General features: G+C 53.2%; 1 protein-coding gene across 1 annotated transcript in view; it reads left to right on the top strand.

The window, feature by feature from the left end:
- Nucleotides 1-5033: 5033 nt before the first annotated feature.
- GPC4 (glypican 4) overlaps nt 5034-19985 on the top strand; it is a 70059-nt gene continuing 55107 nt past the window's right edge. Inside the window, exon 1 of the mRNA XM_037408228.1 lies at nt 5034-5366. Coding sequence (XP_037264125.1) covers nt 5198-5366 — 169 coding nt within the window. The 5' untranslated portion in view covers nt 5034-5197. The remainder of the gene's footprint in view (nt 5367-19985) is intronic.

Raw genomic sequence — 19985 nt, 5'->3', positions numbered from 1 at the left:
CCCTGCCAGCGCCCACCCTGTGCCAAGCAGGCACTGGCAACAAACCAACGCTTAAAAGGGGAAAAAGGCAAAAAAAGCAGCTCAGGCGATGATGGCTGTTGTAAATATAGCCCAGAGTGGCCAGGGGAAGGCTGAGCATGGGACTGCTGCTTGGAAGGGGTGGAAATACAAGGAATGACTTGTGTGCTTGTTTCCTCTCTCATCCCCGAATTATCCTATTCATCTTCTCCCCTGCACTCACCCCACCCGGTACACTCCCACCCCCCTTCATTCACATCTATAGCAAGATTATGCGAGTGTGGCTGGAGAATTAAACATCGTGGCTGTAATTCACACCAAGGAAGGCCTGGGCAAGGCAGATGCAGGGTCCCATCCTACCATCCAGCCTCCTTGGTGGCAGCCAGATGTATGGCCACCCGGGGCAGGGAGGATGGGGACATGTTGCTGGGGATGCTGGCCTGTGGGAAGGCATGTGAGTGAGCCAGCGTGGATATGGGATGCCAGCCCAGCTGCCAGCGTTGGTCTAGTGAGCCCCGTGGTAGCCGTTGAGGATGTACAGCTTGGGGACCCCCTTTGCACCCCCACAATGGGGGAGTGGGGAGGAGAGGAAGCCGTGGCCAGCTCTGGAGCAACAGTGACTGACGTTTGCTTGCTGGGAATCTGTTGGGGAATATTTTTATCTGCTGGGTGTGAATGTGCTACACGTCAGAGCCATCTGCCACACAGTCATTTTGGGAGAGCTGGAAAGTGCAGGCATGAAAATCTGTGAAAGAGAGTGTATTCCTGTGCCCTTCAAAGCCATGTGTCCCCAAGTCTCCTCCCTGTGGTGTCTGGAGATGGAGCTGGGACAATTTCTTGTCCTGCTGTGGGAGAGACAAGCTCTTGCATTCCCTAAAATGGAGATGGTCTTGAGCTCTGCACAGCAAGTCTCGTGCACTGGAAGCCGGTTCGGACGTGGGAAGCTGAGTGACACCCTCACAGCAGCCTTGCTGCACACCCAGCCTGTTCCCCCCATCCCCTTAGCATCTTTCAATCTTGCTTTGGTGTGTACAGCACCTCACACCCTGCTGTGGCAGAGCCTGGCTGGCGTCAGCACCCCTGCAGAAGGCAATGAGGAGCAAACCCACCCCTTACCCCAGAGCCAAGCAGTTACTGCGGGAGGTTTCCGTCTGCTGGATGGGTGAAGGAGCCCTAGGATAAAAATAAGCGATAAAAATAAATGGAGACATCAGCCCATGCTGAAGCACCAGATCTGTTTGCCCTAAAATATCAGGCCGTTGACATTCGAAACCCAGATTCAGAGCGTCACTTTGCAACTAGCAGAATCCCCCCATCCTTGTGACAGATGCCCTGGGTTAAACACCCCCTGAATTTGTGGTATCTGGGGTTTTATCAAAGGAGACTGTTTCCACTCAAGCCTCCCTTGTTCCAGCCCCACTGCTCTGCCTCAGGAGAGTGAATGCACCTGGTTCAGTTTTACAGTGAGCCATCTCCTGCTGATGAGCTGGAGCAGGGAAGACATGCCTGTCCAGTTCCCTTTCAACACTTTCAAACCTCCTTGTGGCCCAGGCTTTCCTGCCAGAGTGTAGGATTTAACCACCCTTAACGACAGCCAGCCCAAGGGCTGCGTTCAGCCAGGCTTTCCTAAAGGGTTACATCTGAAATCTTTATCCCAGAACAACCTCGCAAGTAAATTCCCTGACAGACAACTGGAAACACCACCAGGCTGTGGCAGACCTCTGGCCAGGACCAGAATTAGATCAAACTGAAAGCTTAAGCCCTCACAGGACCCCAGCTGGATTTTCAGATATAATCGGTGCTGCTTCTGAGCTTGGGGTTCCTTTCTGCTGCCAAGATTCGTTGGTGCTAGACGGCTGCCCCGCTCCCGCAGACCTGAAGTTAAAATCGATCCAGCAAATCCCACACAGGTGGGAATTACTTGTATTGATTTTTAGTGTAAGCCCGTACATCGCCGATGTGGACTCGGTCGATGCCAGTAAGATTTATACTGACTTAACCACACCCCTGTGAAAGGTTTGTGCCAATTTGTCTGGAGCAAATTCAAAGTGGTTTTAGTTAAAAAGACATAACTTTGTTGTGCGGACGAATGCTCGGGCAGGAGCAGCGTGGCTGGAGCTCTGTGCTGGAGAGGAGAGGTGGCATACTGGAGGAAGGTGAAGAGAAACTGCAGGGTAACCAGGTCTCCTCTGGTTTCTCCTTCCCTACCCTTCCTTCTCTCCAAAAAGCTGGCAGGGCTGCAATTTTTCCACTGAATGAGATGACGGAAATTTGAAATGCCAAGTTGTGCAAGGCCCATGGTATATGCTGGAAGAGGCTCCGTGCAGACGCAATGCGGGTGATGTCACCGTGTCTCAGTCTCCTGCACCAGGGCCAGCAACGGCTGCACCGGGTCTGCCCAGCCCAGGCGTGCCCGTGCCAGTGGTGGGGTCACCTTGGGGGTCCCCCTACATAACAGAAGAGACTTGCAGCCAACTTTGTGTGCGGGCAGAGCCGAAACAGCTCTGGCAGCCCTACAGACAGCAGGAGCTCAGCTCCCTGACAGGTAGGGGAGATGGGGACGTGAGCCCCAGAACTGGGGAGCATCCTGTGCTACCATGGCAGTCCTCAAGGTATCTTCTAGGGCTGGAAAAGAAACACTGAGTCTGGGGGCAGAAATACTAATGGGGAGAGAGAAGAGTTTTGGGGGAGGTGGGAAATTAGAAGTTTTCACCCTGGAAAAAACCCTCTTTTTAAAACTAAACTGCAAGTTTTTGGCTCTGCTTTTGTCTCTTTTCATCCTGGGAAAGCGAGAGAATTGGGGAAGGGGAATCACCCAAGCAGTTTGGGGTGAGGAGGCTGGGGAGGTTCTGTCAGATGTGTGAAAATGCTGGAGAAGGCGAAAAATTCAGAGAAAAATCTCTTTTTTGAGAGAGGCTACTTTTGTGTTCCTTAAAAAAAGTTTTTCATGAAAAATTTCAGGCAGTCCTATTGTTTTGCTGCAGCCTTTGATTTAACTACTTGATCAAGTATTCGACAAAACCCTCCGTGTTTTTCAGGAGGTTTCTTAAATCCCGCCGAGGTATGGGATTATGAGAAACAACAAATGGCAAGCTGTCTCTAACCCTGCAGACTTTCTCACTCTCGTTTTCTCTCTCACTTTGGAATAAAAAATGCAGTGCTCCCTGCTGAGTTCTCTTTAAAATTCACATTGTCTCTTCAAATAAAGGCTGGGGGGGTGAGGTAGTGCTTTGAAAACCAGAACTCAGTCATACATTGCAGGGCCAGATCCTAGAGGATTATTTTCTCTCTGGACACTTTATAACTTCATGAGAACTTCTGGCCTGGCTTGTCTCACCAGCTGGGTGTGAGTGGCCCCGGAGGATGACAGGGTGACTGAGAACCCTACACCCTTTCCCATCAGGATGACTGGATTTGTCTCTGGAGAGTTTTTAAACCATGATAAAGCAAACTCGAGCTTTCTTTGCCCTTGGGGATGGTGCAGCCCATCTTCTGTGCAGGCAAGGGATGCTCCCTGCATCTCTGCCCAAGGGGAAGCCCTGCCGCAGCAGGAGCCTCTCCATCACGGCTGACCTGGGCTGGGCTGTGGTAACATGGCCTTCCCTTGCTTTTGGAGTAATTCCTTGACTGCAGCCGCCTGCACTGCCCCAAGGAAAGCTGCTGGAAAGCTCAGAGCTGAGCGAGCATCTCATTCCCATGAGAAGTGCCTGGCGGGGCAGCATGGCTGTGCTTTGCTGTCCGCGGGCCCTGGCCAGGGAAATAAATAGAGGGTCTTTTCCTCCTGACCCGCCTGGCATTTCACTGACGAAAGCTTGAGAGCAAGGGGGTGAAGCCAGCAACTTCCTTTGCTGTTGTTTCAGCCTGTCCTTCCCCAACATGGCAATGAGAGAAATGAGTATCATAAAGGAGCATATTGAAATGTAAACTGCCACACATTTCTTTCTTTTTTTTTTTTTTTTAAATGCTGCTGTCACAAGGCCATTACAGTGTCATGGGGCAAATGACGTTGTGCCGGGACACAGCACCGGGTGCAGACACAGGGATGCTGCAGCAGGACAGGGCTGCCGGTGCAGCATCTGCACCCAGGGGACACGGACAGCGAGACCTCATCCTGCCAGGTGGGGAGCAAGGTCTCCTTAAGTAGTCCCTTTAAGTGACATTGCAGCCCTGCAGAATTGCGACAGTGTCTGTTATTCTTGCACTAGTGTTTCTGTGATTTTCAGTAAACAGAAGCAAGCAGTAATTGTTGGACCTAAATCCCTGGTCCAAGGGTTTAGCAGGGCTTGTACACACCGGTGCATGTGTCTGCGAGCAGGGCTGGGTATGAAGGAGGAAGAGTGGCCGCAGCACCTTGGTGTGTGTGTGCTTCTGAGGCCTCTGTCCTGCCAAACTCTTGGACACAGAAGATCGGAGAAAAACACCAGTCGGTTTTGTCGAGTCTTTCATGTACATAGTTCAAACCTGTCACAGCGCTGCCAAAATTCATCAGCTTGGTGGCCCTATTAACCTGGTGCAGAGCTGAACCGTCTGCAGCTCCAGCGCAGGAAGGACAGCCAGCCCAGCCCCTTCCCGGGAATCTCTCCTTCCCTGGCGGGGCACTCCGGAGCTGGCGATGGAGGGGAGCGGGAATACCGGGTGGCAGCTCCCCACGGCCGGGGGATGCGCAGCCCCGGCTCCATGCTGCGGCCAGCGCTGCCGCGGCGGTGCGGAGCGCGGCGGCCCCGGGCTGGCGTGGCCCCGGCGGCGGACAAGGCCGGGCCGGGCTCCCCGCGGGGGGCGGGCACAGCGGGGCGCGCCCGCTCGGGGCCGGGGCCAGCCTGCTGGCGGGGAGGGGGGGCGGGCAGCCCCGCGCTCCGCTCCTCCTCGCTGGGCGGGCGAATCCCAGCTCCTGATTTTCCCGGGGGCTGCAGAGGCTTGTCCCGGCCCTGCGCGATCCTGCTTGGCTGCCGCCCTCCCCGCCTCCCTCCTCCTCCTCCTCCTCCTCCTTCACCACCCCATGTGCTTCCTGCCGGGCCAAGTTTGCAGAGCGCCGCCGCACGCCGGGCCAGCGGAGCGGAGCCGCGGCGGAGCAGGGTGCACGGCAGCGGGCGCGGCTGCTGCGCGGCGCGGCGGGGCAGGCTCGGCGGAGGGCCGGCTCCGGCCTCGGGGCGCTCTCGCCCGGCCCCTGCCCGCCCGCACCATGCCGCGGCGGCGCGGCTGCCTGCCGCCCCTGCTCTGCACTTTAGCCGCCCTCAGCCTGCCGCTGCTGCTGGCCGCCGAGCCCCGCGCCAAAAGTTGCTCCGAAGTGCGGAGGCTCTACGCCGCCAAGGGCTTCAGCCAGAGCGAGGCGCCCAGCCACGAGATCAGCGGTGAGTCGCGGTCATCGCCGCCGCCTTTGTGCGCGCTCGGCCCGGCCCCGGACCCGCGGAGTGCGGGGGCACGGCCCGGCCCGGCTCGGCCCTCCGGGGCTCCCCCTCGGCGCTTATCCCGGCCCGGCTCGGCTCCCCCGGGGCTCGGCTCGGCGCTTGTCCCGGCCCGGCGCTTGTCCCGGCCCGGCTCGGCTCCCCCGGGGCTCGGCTCGGCGCTTGTCCCGGCCCGGCTCGGCTCCCCCGGGGCTCGGCTCGGCGCTTGTCCCGGCCCGGCTCGGCTCCCCCGGGGCTCGGCTCGGCGCTGGTCCCGGCCCGGCCCGGCTCGGCTCCCCCGGGGCTCGGCTCGGCGCTGGTCCCGGCCCGGCTCGGCTCCCCCGGGGCTCGGCTCGGCGCTGGTCCCGGCCCGGCCCGGCTCGGCTCCCCCGGGGCTCGGCTCGGCGCTGGTCCCGGCCCGGCCCGGCTCGGCTCCCCCGGGGCTCGGCTCGGCGCTGGTCCCGGCCCGGCCCGGCTCGGCTCCCCCGGGGCTCGGCTCGGCGCTGGTCCCGGCCCGGCCCGGCTCGGCTCCCCCGGGGCTCGGCTCGGCGCTGGTCCCGGCCCGGCTCGGCTCCCCCGGGGCTCGGCTCGGCGCTGGTCCCGGCCCGGCTCGGCTCCCCCGGGGCTCGGCTCGGCGCTGGTCCCGGCCCGGCCCGGCTCGGCTCCCCCGGGGCTCGGCTCGGCGCTGGTCCCGGCCCGGCCCGGCTCGGCTCCCCCGGGGCTCGGCTCGGCGCTGGTCCCGGCCCGGCCCGGCTCGGCTCCCCCGGGGCTCGGCTCGGCGCTGGTCCCGGCCCGGCCCGGCTCGGCTCCCCCGGGGCTCGGCTCGGCGCTGGTCCCGGCCCGGCCCGGCTCGGCTCCCCTGGGGCTCGGCTCGGCGCTGGTCCCGGCCCGGCTCGGCTCCCCTGGGGCTCGGCTCGGCGCTGGTCCCGGCCCGGCCCGGCTCGGCTCCCCCGGGGCCCGGCTCGGCGCTTGGCCCGGCCCGGCTCCGCCGGGGCTCCCCCGGGGCTCGGCTCGGCGCTTGGCCCGGCCCGGCTCCGCCGGGGCTCCCCCGGGGCTCGGCTCGGCGCTTGGCCCGGCCCGGCTCCGCCGGGGCTCCCCCGGGGCTCGGCCCGGCTCGGCCCGGCTCTCCCGGCCGGCTCGGCGCTTGTCCCGGCCCGGCTCTCCCGGCCGGCTCGGCGCAGCTCTCCCGGCCGGCTCGGCGCTTGTCCCGGCTCGGCTCCCCCGGGGCTCGGCGGTTCTCCCGGCCGGCTCGGCTTCCCCGGGGCTCGGCGGTTCTCCCGGCCCGGCTCGGCTCTCCCGGGGACTCGGCGCTCGTTCCATCCCGGCCCGGCTCCCTCGGGGCTCGGCGCTTATCCCGGCCCGGCTCGGCAGCGGTAGGACCCGGAGCGCTCGGCCCCCGTGCGGGGCGGCGGGCGGACCGCGCCTGTTGCCGGCCCCGCTGCCCGGCGGGGGGGCGCCCCAGGTGCCGCTGGCACGGCGGAGGGCCGCAGGAACGGTTTCTTTTCCGCTTTTTTCTTTTCTTTCCCACCCCCCGTTTTTGTTTCTTCCCTCCACCTTCGTCCTGAGGTACTCCCGCATCCAGGGGACAGGAGTGCTCGCAGCCGGCAGCAGTAGGAAATGGTAGCTAATGTGCTCACACCCAAAACATTTTATTCTTTTTGTTTCATCCTTCATCTCCCTCCCAGGGCCGCTGCTTTTATTTCCCCTTCTGAATGACCTACTGGACCGCATTCTCCGCTGAACAAAGGAAGTGCCTTTTTAGCTGGAACCCTCGGAGACCACCAAGGACTCCAGCTCATGCACTGCAATTTCGCACTACTTTCAACAATAACAAAAATGCATGACTGAATGGCTCAAAAATGTGGAGTGTGAGAGGCATTCATTTCGGTCTAGGACACTGTCACAACACAGACAGACCCCAAGTAAATACCTTTAGACGTCTGAGATAGAAGCTGGGGGTAATCTTTACCATTGGTGTGCCCTCCAGATATGCATACATTATCCTTTTCACTGACAAAACTGAAATGATTTCAGTCGCTTGCGCTTTTATATTGTCAGGCTAATGATATGCGTTTAGCCTACATCTGTTGGAATAAAATTGCAGGCCCGTTTACTTCTCCAAGAAATATTTTAATGAGAAACGTCTGACTGGTTGCAGTTAAAATACTCTCTCCCCATCACCCTCCCTGCTCTGTAAAATGGTCCCTAGTAAATAGGCTTGGATTTGGTTTGAGTCCAGCCCTCATCGGTGTAGGATCAGGACGCGAGCAGGCTTCCTCATACATCCCGTATTGGGAAGATTTGACCTAGTCCTTATTCTATATACTCTTGTTTAAGGTGACTTGGTGAGCTTTGAAGGATATCGGGAGTAGATCGTGCTGGCAGGCCTTCTATTTGAGGCTCAGAAACTGTTGTTGGTTTGACCCTGTGCCTTTGAAATCAGGGGTTGGAGAAATGTGATGAGCAAGGTAAGATTATTTAACAAAAGAAGGGCTTTCTGCAGTGGTACACTGAAAATATCGTCTGGGTTACATCACTGTTTGGGGGATGCTGGGAGCCTGCGGCTGGCCTCACCTGGTAAGCAACAGGTCGGGCAAAGTTACTTTTTAAAAGTCATCCTGCACCGCAGGGTGTTTTGGAGAGGATGGTGGAAGCCTTTAAAGGAGGTGTGCTGTGTACGGCTTCGGAGTGTGGTGTACCTCAAGTGCGGCTGCACTTAAAATTAAACCTCGAGAGGGGTGCTACACCTGCTGCAGTTTCACCTTCCCCCTGTGAATTCGTGTGGTTGTGGTGTGTCCTATTTAGAGGCTCCGGATCTCCCCTCCTGTGCCGCTCAGCTGGTGTAGGCAGGTGGTAACCACTCACCCCACTGCTGGTTTTGGTTTTTAATTCCTGAGCGTGTGGGGCTTCACCTGCTGTTGCCTTTGCGGAGTCAGCGCAGGGAGAGGGTGTGTGGTGGGCTGGGTGGGAAGCGCTGCCTGCGATGATGCTGCTGATGATGCTGGGGGCTGAGGGCTGGCACCAGGGTGGAAGGTCCGTGGTGCGTACTGTCTCTTGAAAAATGAGTCACTTGCCAAACCTTTGATGTCAGTCTGTGTTTCAGGTGATAGCAGTGTGTTTTCCTCCAGGTGGGTGAGTGAATTGGGAAGGCAGTTAGCCTGGCTGATCAGTGAGAACGAGATAAATCTGTGTAGGGAGAACTGGGTGTTTGGAGGAGTGTCCTGCTGGGGTGATGGTGGAAATTGGTGACTTCCACTTGGAAGGCATCCACAGATGCCTCTCTGCTCCCTGAACTGTGGTGGAGAACAGGTTGGAGAGAGTTCAGCGGGCTGTGGTGCTGATGGGATGACGTATGGAAACATGGTTGTTACTGGCGTGAACTCGAGTCTGAAGTCCACCAAGTAAGTTCTTTAGATTTTTGTACCAGTTTGGTGGATTGCGCTTTATTCTCCCGTTCTTCTACACAATTGCTTTAGATCACAGTGCACAGACAGAAACTTCCTCACACCTTTCCAAAAAGGTGTCCTAAAAGCTGTGGCAAATTAGTTTCTGTAAGTGTAAGAGACTTCTCTCATGTCAGGGTTTAAAATGTTGTCCTTGAATTGTTAAAGTGCAGCAGCTTGGTGATGAGGGCAGATGTGCCCCTGCACTGGGCTGTGTGACCGCAAGTGAAACTTGCCCCTCACAGGGGTCATCTGGGGCTTAGCAGCATCTCACATGGATTTAATTTTTTTTTTTTTTTTTTTTGCTACACTTATATTCTTCTGGAGCAGTAGCTGTGTACAACTTTTTGTTTTCTTTCAAGGAAATGCCTATTTCAGTAATCTTTCTATCTGTATCGTTGCTATTTCCGTCACATTAAACACCTGTTCCTTGTTTGTAATTACTCATAAGTTCAATTTAATACTTGTTTAGACCAGGTTTAGGACCCAATTAGAGTATGCGTAAATGGCAGGTTATATCTTAACTGAAGTACGTAAGCATTTCTGAAAGAAGTGTGCAGCTGGTCAGCTTGTTGCTTGCTTGATAAGAGGTCTAAAATGTGTTATTTGTAGTGTGGAGCATATAGAAATTGTTTCCTTTTATGTTAACTCAGTGTTAGAGGTGTAAAGACAGCTGCTATAAATCTTCACGGAAACATTTCATAAGTCACGGCCCTTTGGTACTGCCTTGTATCCAAGGGATCTTCAGTAGCTTCTGCACCTATAGCCCTGTGAAATATATTTTGCAGAGCTCACGAAAGTGGTGAGATACAATCTTGATGCTGCTGTTGCTGGAGAGATCAGTGCTTGCGTAGAGCTGATGTAGATGGTTGGTTTGTGAAACCTGGCTTTTGATAGTGTATAGATAACGGCTGGTGTGGGGAGAGCACCAGCCTGTAACTGCTTTCTAAGATGATGTTGAAAGTTTCCTGAGGAAAGGGCACATCTTGGGAAGGTCTCCGTCCTGCAGTCTGTAGCTGCTATTTTTGTTCTAATGCTACTCGAAGTTCCTTATTGAACCCACGTACGTGTCTCTGGGCTGTAGTGGTGATGGAGCAAAACTCCCTCAGAGTGACCATCTGCAGGGGCTGCTCGCCCTGGTTGGTCTGGTGCGGCTGCAGCATGAAATGCAAAGCAAGCTGGTGTTGGTGGCATCCAGAGGCCCACAGCAGGTGGCTGTGATTTAAAAACAAAAACCCCCAATGTTTCTTTCAAGAGGCTCCTTCTTGCCATCAGGTGTTAAATGGATGGAAATTCCTTCCCTTTTCCTGCTAATTGGAAGAAATAGATGTTTCTTTTCCTGGATTGAAAAGGGGAGGGGGGGAGGGGGGAATAAATTTTGCCTGTTGGTGGAAAACTGTATGAGTTAACCTGCAAATTTCCTGCAGAAGTGCAATGCCTCTCTCACTGGCACTGCTGTCCTGATTTCAGAGTGGCGTGGAGGCAGGCTCGAGTGGACGGTGCCCTGCTGGGAAGCACGGAATGAGCCTGGCGCCTGCCTTTGCAGGGAGCTGGGCACAAGCAGGACTCTGTGTTCAGTCTTAGTGAAGATGCTCGATGTGATCTTTGTCCCTGAATTAATGGAATAGCCGCATTTATTTGGCTGGAGTGATGGAGAGCAGTTCTTTCACCATGACGGAGGAAATCACTTGGCCCTTGGTTTTTAGACTCCTGGGATTTTGCCCACAGTAACTTTGGCAGGGGTGCCCCGATGTCCTGCTGCTCACCCGTCCCTGGCGTGTTTGTGGTTGTCAGCTGGATGCCGATGATGCGTCACCCAGGTGTGCTGCCTTGGTCGACCGGGAAGGCTGCTTTGTTGGCGTTGCTGTTTTATGTATAAGCTTCAGCAAACGCTTTTTAAGGTTTTCATGTGCTCCTCTTCCATGTGGCCTCTTCCAACTGAGAAATGGTTTCTGGATCTCGTCCAGGGCTGTGTTACTTGTGCTGTCTGGCACTGCTGTGTCTGGCAGTTTGCACAAGACGGCTCCTGGGCTCGTTGGGATAAGAGAAGTACCAGATAACGCCTGGTCCTCCTTGCCATCCGTTTGAAGGTGTGGAGCTTCCTGGCCACCAGCTGTAGCTGTCTGCAGTGACTCTTGTCCAGTGAAGGCAGTGGTCCTTGGCCTGCAGGGTGGTTTTTCCTGCCTGGCATGTGTTAATAGAAGAATTGCCTGACCACCCGTGGGTAGGGAAGTGACCATTGGAGAACATCCCTACGGCAAACACAAGTGCTGGCATGGAAAAGTAAATGAGAGAATCGCTTCAAGTATTTTTAGCTGCTTCTTAATGTCATTTAGCAACTGGAAACAACGGGGGGGGGGAGCTGGCAGCGTGGAGTTGCCCACAGGCCACTGGCGAGCGCCCTGGTGTCCGGTGCTGGCGGCTGCGTGGCTCGGCCAGTGTTGGCAAGAGCTGCCGGCGGCCCCCGGCTGAGTCACGGCTCCATCCGCCGCTCGCCTGGGACTCTGCTCGCTCTCTGTAAATCTGCAGCGCGGGGTTTTGTTCGACTGCAGCAGCGCGCTGTGTCCTAGCAGCCGGCAGCGCAAAGCATGTGGTTAGCAGCAACTGCTTGCAGTGGTCTGGGCTGAGTAGGAGTATCGTTTTCCTTGGCAGACACTTCATAGAAAGTTCTGTTTTTTCTGCCAGAATAAGCAGTCATTACATTCCATACAATTCATAGTCAAATTATTATCTATTATTAAAATTGCCTTAATTATCAGATGTTTCCTTAGACATGTAGCTGTTTTTTAAGAGGCTGAATAGATGTGTGTACATTGTGCAAGAGGCCTGAGCTGCACAATGTTTTCAGTACTGTTTTGTAGTTTCAGGGAGATTTTCTGTGGCTTTTCATATGTCAACAGACTTTTTATTCTCGCTGAAACAGCAGCGGAGCAAGGCTGACACGGCAGCGAGGCGCTGGGTTTGCCTCAGGTCTCTGCCTCTCCCCTCTGCCACGGTATTTATCCTTGATACCTGCAGAGCCAAGGAAGTTCAGGTTGAAGCATCCCTGCTGCCTGCAAGCAATAGGTGTGAGATGGCTCTGATGGGAGGAGGTCCCAGACAAGCATCTTCTGTCTTGGAGGTGCAGGTGGTATCTGCCCAGCGGGGCTGGGACCTCTCTCAGGAGGCTGGAAGGGTCCCAGGTTATTCGGGGTGGTGATGTCCGTGGTCTCAGCCTGCTCTGTTGTATTGCCTGAGGCTTTGTGCGGAACCCCATCGTCCTGGTTATGTGCAATGGGTTGCCAGCCCTGCGAGCATCCTGGAGCCTGTGTGGATGGAGAAAGGCTGCCAGCGCTTCTCGAGAGATGTTGGGCGCGTGGTTCTCACCTCCTGTCCCCTCCACCTGTAGCTGCTCCCCTGATGAGTAGGGGGTGCTCACCACAGGGCTTCTATGGGTGTGCATGCGTGTCGAGTTGCATGGGATCAATTCTTCCCATTGCCCTCCTGCTTTCCTCTCCAAACTGCAGGTTTTGGGCAGTGCTGGCGTGGAGCATCAGGATTATCGGGCAAAATCCTTTGCCTCCTCCCAAAAGAGGAGCAGCCCTTCGGGACCTGATTCCTTGCTTTTGTTCTACCTTTTTTTTTCCCCCCAAGAAAATTCTTGTTAGCCAAAGAGGTCAGGATGTGGGTCTCTTCGCTGTCAGCCGGGGGGCTGAGAGCGGGCTGCCAGCCCTGGTCTCCGGGGCAATAACCTCCTTGCATTCCTTGCATTCCTCCTGCTTTCTCTTTCTTCTGAGATTATGAAGATAACTTCCTTCTCCCTTTGCTAAGCAATGCGAGGGCCTGTGAAAACGCTTAAATTTCCTCCTTGCTCCCTAAATTACCTTGTGTGCTCCAAGATGCCCCATAGCAAACCCCTCGGGTGCCCTGGAAGGGGCAGTTGGTACTCTTTGCTGGGATTTGTGCATCTCTGGAAGAAAGCTGCTGCTTGTATCATTATTTTTTTCTTTAATTGCCAAGCATTTTAATTAAAAGAGAACTACTTTGTTGCCGCCCATCTTACCTGCTTCCCAGTTTAAGGACATTCCTTAGCATTTCATGAAACACTTTTGCTTTTCTAGCAGAGATTTTGCTCATTCTGTGTGTTCCTTTGCCTGTGCAGCATGCGTGCAGTCCTGTGGAGGCTGCACCTGAAGTGCGGTGTTTGTTCCAGGGGATTTTCTTCTTGTTTACACCTTTCTGCTCAAGGAATGGTGCTCAGATAAAAGCAGCACGTTGGGAAGAGGGAGCCGGTGAGGAGGTGTCAGAGGTTTTATGGGTGCGGTGGCAGCCATGTGGGCTGTCAGCAGGCTTTGCCCCCATGAGGATGCGGCTGCGACATTGTTTTTTTAGGGTGGTGTTTTGTGTTTGCAAACGGCCATGGCCGGTGTAGGCATCTTCCCCACCAGTTCATGCATTGCAGTCTGGCACATCTTGTGTCCTCATGGCGTGAGGTGGGATGGGGAAGCAGTGGTGGCCCCCAAGGGCAGTGGTGCATCACCTCACTGGCCAAGTGCAGTGCTTGAAAGGATGGAGATGGTGCTTAAGAAATGTGTGTGTGGGTACCTACCAGTGGCATCGGCATTTGTTAAGGGCTGCTCAATGTTGATTTTAATGTGAAATTGGGGTGGTAGTGTCTCCTTCCCTGTGTAAAGCGTTGCCCGATTCCTCCTCCCCCCCAGAAAGGCACTCTTAGAAATACTTCTTTCTTGTTGCTCGTCTTTTGAGCAGAAAAATACAATCTGTTAGTTTCCCATCTTTGTATTTTCTGTGGCTTATGCCGTCAGTGGCTGATGGACTTGGATTTCTGTGTGTTCCCTGTGAGGGACTGCTCTCTCTGCTGGTTTTGGTGTAGGAAGGGTATGTGGTCAGCAGAGAGGAGCTGCCCTGAGTGAAGGATCTCAAAGGAATATTTCTCTTAATGTTTCCAATTTAGAAGTTGAGAATTGTCTGGATTTTAAGCAAATTCAGATGGGAGCAAACAATGATGAAATGTTTAAAATATGTTTCAACATTTTTGTGGGAATAGGAACTGTTCTTATACAGGCGAGGCTGCAGCTTTCAGGAGGTGAAAATATGTGGCCCTTACACATTGTCAGCATTGTTGCTGCTTTTTTTCCTTCTTTTTTTAAAAATGCTCATAGGAAATTGGCTTTGGTAATTGAGTTTCTACAGAACCACAACATCCAATAGCTGTTCCCTTCCAGGGGTCACACTTAGGTTAGTTTAAGTAATGTGCAGTCGGTTTAACCTCTTGTGGTTTGTAGAGCTATTCTAGAAATTACTGGTGATTTGGGGTGTGTTGGAGTAACAACTTCACAGGAAAACCCCAAATGTCAGGGTGTCTGGTTTTTGGAGAGCTCTGACCACTTGCTGTGTGAAAACTAGGCACCTCCTGGTACGTCCCTCGAAGGGATGTGCTCGCATTGGAAAATGTAGTTAAAGCCTTTACGGCCCGTTGACTTTCCTTTTGAAAGAAGCTGAAATAACCCTTGGCGAATTGTTTACCTGTGTTGACTTACAACATCCTCTGGCCTCAAAGCAGGGTGCAGAGCCTGTGCTGGACGCTCGGTGTTGGGTCGCATTGCCCCGCTGGTCCCCCTGGCAGTGGCTGTGATGGGGAGCAGCAGTGCTCTGGACCCCCAGATCCCCAGGTTTAGGGGATTTGTTGGCAACGGAGGGCCAACTTTAAAAAATTATGAGCTGGGGCTTTAGCTTGGTAGCATTGACAGTTTGGTATAAAAAGCTCTGTGTTGCAGGCTGTGATGACAGAGGGTGATAAATCACTCTTGGCTGGTGCTACAGGTTCTAATAATGGTGTTTTAAAAAGATTACATGGGTTTTAATACAAACTTTTTGCTTCTTTGTACTCTCCTCTTTTTAAAGAGCGAAGCCTGTTTTGATTCAGCATTCTTGGAACATAAAGACGGAGCCAGGATTTTTACTGGACTGAAATGCAGTTTTTGCTTCTACAAACACGAGGATCTTGTTTGAGTGTCTTTATAGCCAACTGGCTGGCAGTGTCCTCTTTACAAGGGAGCTTGCTTGTTTGTTTTAAAGGTAACTTTGCCCTGTGGAAGATTAAAGAGCAAGCAGCTTTGCCCAGCTCCAGTGGGTGCTATTAGAAAGAACATTGTGATAGGGTGAGACTGGTGATAGCTGTAAGTGGGGGGGAAATAGCCTCCAGCACCCTCCCTGGCTTTTCCTTGGCACATTCCCATGGGAGGACAGGGCAGGTATGTGATAAAAGAAACCAGCACAATTACGAGCCTGATTGAAAATTATTCCCTTGGCAGATATGCATGGGCACCCTGGCTTTGCCTTTGGTCTGTGGGGGACGGATTTTTTTTTTTGCCCACCTGCCAACCTTTGGATTTCTGAAGCGCAGTGGCTGGCAGTTGTGAGGGAGCACAGGGTGCCTGGCAGGATGAGGTGGTGGGGCACCAGTGGCAATAGCCCCTGCCAGGGCAGAGGCACTGGGAGTGGGCAGCCGGCAGAAACCTGGTGTGCAGCTCAGAGTGGTGCCACTGGTTTAGTTTGGGCTGGAGGAAGACAAACGGGCTTCCTCTGGAGTTTTGTCTCAGTTCAGAGACGGAGCTGAGGGTGCCATAGGACCACATGCTTTTCCTTTCACTGGGGGGAAAAATGGCTTTGATAGTGTCTGCTAACGATTCAGTGCTGTTTACATAATAATTGTGGTTTGCTTTCATTACCTCTTATAATGAGATTGCTTTCTTCTAGTGCAATCGCTTCCTGGTTCAGTTTTACATGCTTCTGCCTCCCTGCTCCCTGAGCAGGGCAGTGGGCTTGCACTGGGGTGAGGAGGTAACCCTTCCCTGGCTCCAGTTGTGGAAGAAAAGCTTATGACTTGTCATTGCAAAGGAGAGGAGGCAAAGGGGGCTTGTACTGCTGGGGCAACTTCTGAAAGACCCAAGTGGTGGTTTGGAGCATCGTAGCATCTTGGCAGAGGTTGGTTTAAATTCATTTTAGGCGATATCTCAGTACAGTGCTTATCTTTGTACTAAAACCTCTTGGTTTTAGCTGTTTGCAAGGAAGGGAGTCCACTGACCTGCTCCCACAGGGAGGAAGATGCCAGGTCCTTTTGCCTGAGACCCACCGTGTCAGAAGCACTGATCTGTGATGGTTGACGTGCATCGCCGATATTCTTTTGTGTATGTGAAGCTACTGGATTAACTGCTGTAGCCTAACCTTGATACAGTACTTGTTTGCTTTCTGTGTCTGAGTAATTGTGAACGGTGGCGTTGCTGTATGACAGGCTGCTAGTACCTGCCTCCTGCAGTATCCTGCTGTCTGAGAAGCAGTGCCGAGAAGCTGCTGCGTAGCGCCGGGGGATAAAACCCACCGCTGAGCTCTTACTTAATAAGTAATGTCACTGGGAGGGAGAATGCAGTAGAGTGGGTGCTACTTTTTGAAAAGGTAAGGGTGGATGTTTTGTTGTGAGGTGTTGTTTTTTCCTTTTTAGCTTAATGGCAGGTGTGTTGTGGTTTCAGAGCAGCACTGATGGCAGAGCTGAGCGCCAGCGGCAGGGCACTGCGCTGCTCTGGAGCAGGATGAGTCCCCGCAGGGCAGCAGGTGCTTGTCTGACTGGTGCTGTTGGGAGGGTGGAGGGTTGTGTGTGTGGCTTTGCAGATGCTGCTTGCCTGTCCCAGGGGATGCATGCCTTCTCCCCTTTGGCTACAGGTGACCACTTCTTTAGAAATATGCCCCAAATTATTTGCGGCCGGTGGTAGATTTTATGGCTTGGCTGCTGGAAGGAGGGCCTGGGCAGGGGCTGAGTTGACCTTCTCCACCTTTGCAAAACAATATTTTTTTTTGGGTGGGGGTGGGGAAGGTGGCAGTGCTCTTAGCCACATGGCTTCTGCTAATTAATGTGAGTTAATTGGGGCTGGTTGGAGAGCAGGCTTGGTAGGTAGAGGAGGCTTGAAGGGACAGGGCTCAGGGCTGTTTCTGTCCTGTTGAATCCAGCCCACCAAAGGGATGTGGCGATCCCGGTGGCAGGCGCCTAGCTGGCAAAAACTGCATAACTCTGCCCTCCGCTTTATTAAAGGCCCCTTTATACCACTTTTTTGCCGTAACCCCCGTGAGAACAGCCAGCCCTTTCAGCAGCCTGAAAACCTCCCTTACTGGGAAGGCTCCTGCGTGGGGAACAACCTGGCTGGCACGATGCTGCTCCAAACCAACCCCAAAGCTGCTTTGAAAACACAGTGTCTGAGCCCGTGAGGATGCCAGCCTTGCCGAAAGAAATCAGGGATGAGTCCGCTCGCCAACCAGCCAGCTCAATAGATTACTCAAAAACAGTTGTGTCAAGCAAGGGTTAACTTCTAGGTATCAAAATATGCACAAAAGGTTAAATGCGACTTCCTACTTGTCAATGAATTACGGTTTTAAAATATTTGCATTCTTTCCTGAAAGATTTAGGAATAATTATATAGCACTCAGGGGCAAGGCATTGCCAGATAAACTTAACAACTCTATAATTTGTACTCGAGGCAGGGTTTCCTGTAAATGATAGCTTTGTTTAATTTTATAATACTGCTTCCAAATGTTTGCCGGGTATGTATTGCCAGCTAAACTGGACTTGTGAATCTGGAAGAGTATTTATTTGTTTGTTATAGCAGACAATAAAAGCTGCTGTATTAGGCTAAAACTTGGCATCTCCTTTACAACTTCTAGGCATCCTTCCCCAGGCAGGTTTGGTGGGGTGGGCAGCTGATGCAGAGTGTGAGCAGCTTTCCAGCTTCTCTGTACAAAATCCCTGAGCTGCTCTAGGATCTCCTCCTGCTCTGTCTGTCTTTTTCTGGGGTTGGGAAAGGAACGCTGCAGTTGCAATGCACATACTTTATTTCCATTACTCAAAGCCGGAGTCATGCATAGTTACAGCCAAAGACACTTCAGCAGCTCTGGGGATAACAAGATAGCTGACAGACTGGAATGCAGATTTATCAGGGGTAAAAACTGGCAAAATTCCTTATTTCTGATCCTTCCTTTTAAATAGGTTCTTCATGCTCCTCCTGTTGGATGAGCCCACCACATGTTTTAACCCCTTGTGTTCTCCCAGCTGGATCCAGGGATGTGTGCTGGGGCTGACTGTGTGTCTTCTGGGATTAAATTGCTCAGTCCCACTTGGTTCCTAGGTGGTGTTTTTAAACTGCAGAGCTCTTCCAGAAATGTTCTCAATGGGTTTTTATTTTAAAGTGCAGGCCTTTGCTCCAGATGTGTGTCTGAGTGACCACAGAATGTAAATTTTACTGTATGTTGCCTTTGGACTGGCAGTTTGGGAGACTACCGGGCAGTTAACATAGGAGGATTGTGCCATGAAATCCGCTTCCTCGGGATTTGATTCATATTAATTTTTTTTCAGAGCAAATCTCTTTATTGGCTTCAGTTATGTTTTGATGTAGAGCTCTTTCTCCTGTGCCTTTGTTAGGAGCTGGAAATATTTATATTGCTATGATAAATAGATCATTTTCAGCTCTGTGGCTTTTCAGTAATAAATATATTTTAATATTCTGAGACATTAAGCAATTTCTTTTTGGGGAAACAAGTTATGGCAGAAGAAGCACACTTGGAAGTTAAATAGATTAAGTGAAATCCCTCAATTACAGGAGCTAGGTTCAGAAGACAAGTCAAGCCGTTTAGGGAAAATTTCAAGTTATAATTTAACCTTTCCCAAATCTCCTGGGAGCAGCTTATGGTGCAGCAAGACCTGCCTGGTGCCAGCCCAGTGCGGGAGCCCAGGGAGAGGGCTCTGACATGGCTGGCTGTGGGGTGGGTGGATTTAGAGCTGGTGGTTTTGCCTGTGGTTGTGCATCTTGACTGGCAGAGAATGAAAAGAATTTAACTTTTTATTGGAAAAGGAAAGGATTGCTCAAGGATTGCAAAACACTTTGTTTTGGAAAAAATGTCATTGTTTGAAAATAGCATGAGAGCAGGAGGGGCGCTGTCCCTAAGCCTGCCGCAGTCCTGGAAATGTTCTTACCTGGGGGCTTGGGTGAAGCTTCAAGGCTTCAGAATTAACTTGGACTTTTGTCCCAGGGTGCAGGATGGAAGGCTGCAATTCTGTCCCTTTGGTAATGAAGGATAGGGAACTTCTCTTTTTTTTTTTTTTAAGAGGGAGTAGAATTTAAAAAAATAAATCTTGATGGCAGCCCTCGCATTAAAGCCTTGCCTCAGCCCTGCTAGTATCTCCTCGTGTCACCTGCAGGTTGCTAAATGTCCCCGTGCTGTGGGGGCTGCCCAGCTCTCCTCTGCGCTCATTTTAGCTGCAAATTTTTTACAGAGTGTGTTTGCTGATGGAGGGTGCTGTGACAGCAGAGCAGTGGCTGTGGGGAGGGTGGGAGCCCCTCTCCCTGCTTGGGAAGGACTCACAAAACTGGTAAGTGCATCCTATCCTTCTAATCAGCCATCCCTTCCCTGGGGCTCACAGTGTGCCAGGGGCTGTTTGCCTTCCTGCTGGTGGATTTTGGATGGTACCACCTGGGAGGTGGATGGCAAAGGTCCTGTTTGCACTTGGTGCTCCCCCCAGGCTGCTCAGGGCCATTCTTAAAAAGACAAAATAAACCCTTTCGATTCCTGCTAGCAGAAGCCTTGATGCAATTATGCCCTGGTATGATAAGGTGCTTTTCAGCTGGGTGTGTTGCTTTTCCATCCCACGAAAGCTGTTTGCACAAGCCTGGCTGCTGTGCATGAGAAGGGATCAAAATTTGGGTCTGTAGGGGGACGCTCTGTGGTACCTGGGACTGAGGTCTCCCAAACCTGCTTTTTCTGGAAGGCCTAAGAAAAGGTGACACTGTTAGCTAGAGGGGAGGAGACTGTCCTGGGTGGGTGTAGGGTCTGTTGCTGGCTGCAGGGCAGATCCCAGCTTTGGGTCCCTTTCCAGGCTGGGGAGGGGTTTCTGCAAAACCAGGTGGCTCAGCTTGCCTTGGCAGCATGAGCCATCCAACGTGTGGGGCAGGCGAAGCCACCCCAGGTGTGGGGAAGGAGAGGTGCCATGTTCCTGTGCAGAGCAGTGCCGAGAAGGCATGTGCCCCCACAGTGTTTGGAGGGAGGGCAGGAAAACCTAAAAGGTGGTCTCGTCTTAAAAGGCTGAGGTGGCCTCCCGTGC

The sequence above is a fragment of the Falco rusticolus genome, chromosome 14 (assembly GCF_015220075.1).
Source record: "Falco rusticolus isolate bFalRus1 chromosome 14, bFalRus1.pri, whole genome shotgun sequence".
Taxonomy (NCBI): domain Eukaryota; kingdom Metazoa; phylum Chordata; class Aves; order Falconiformes; family Falconidae; genus Falco; species Falco rusticolus.
The sequence above is the reverse complement of the archived record's forward strand: the minus strand, read 5'-3'. Positions and strand labels throughout refer to the sequence as shown.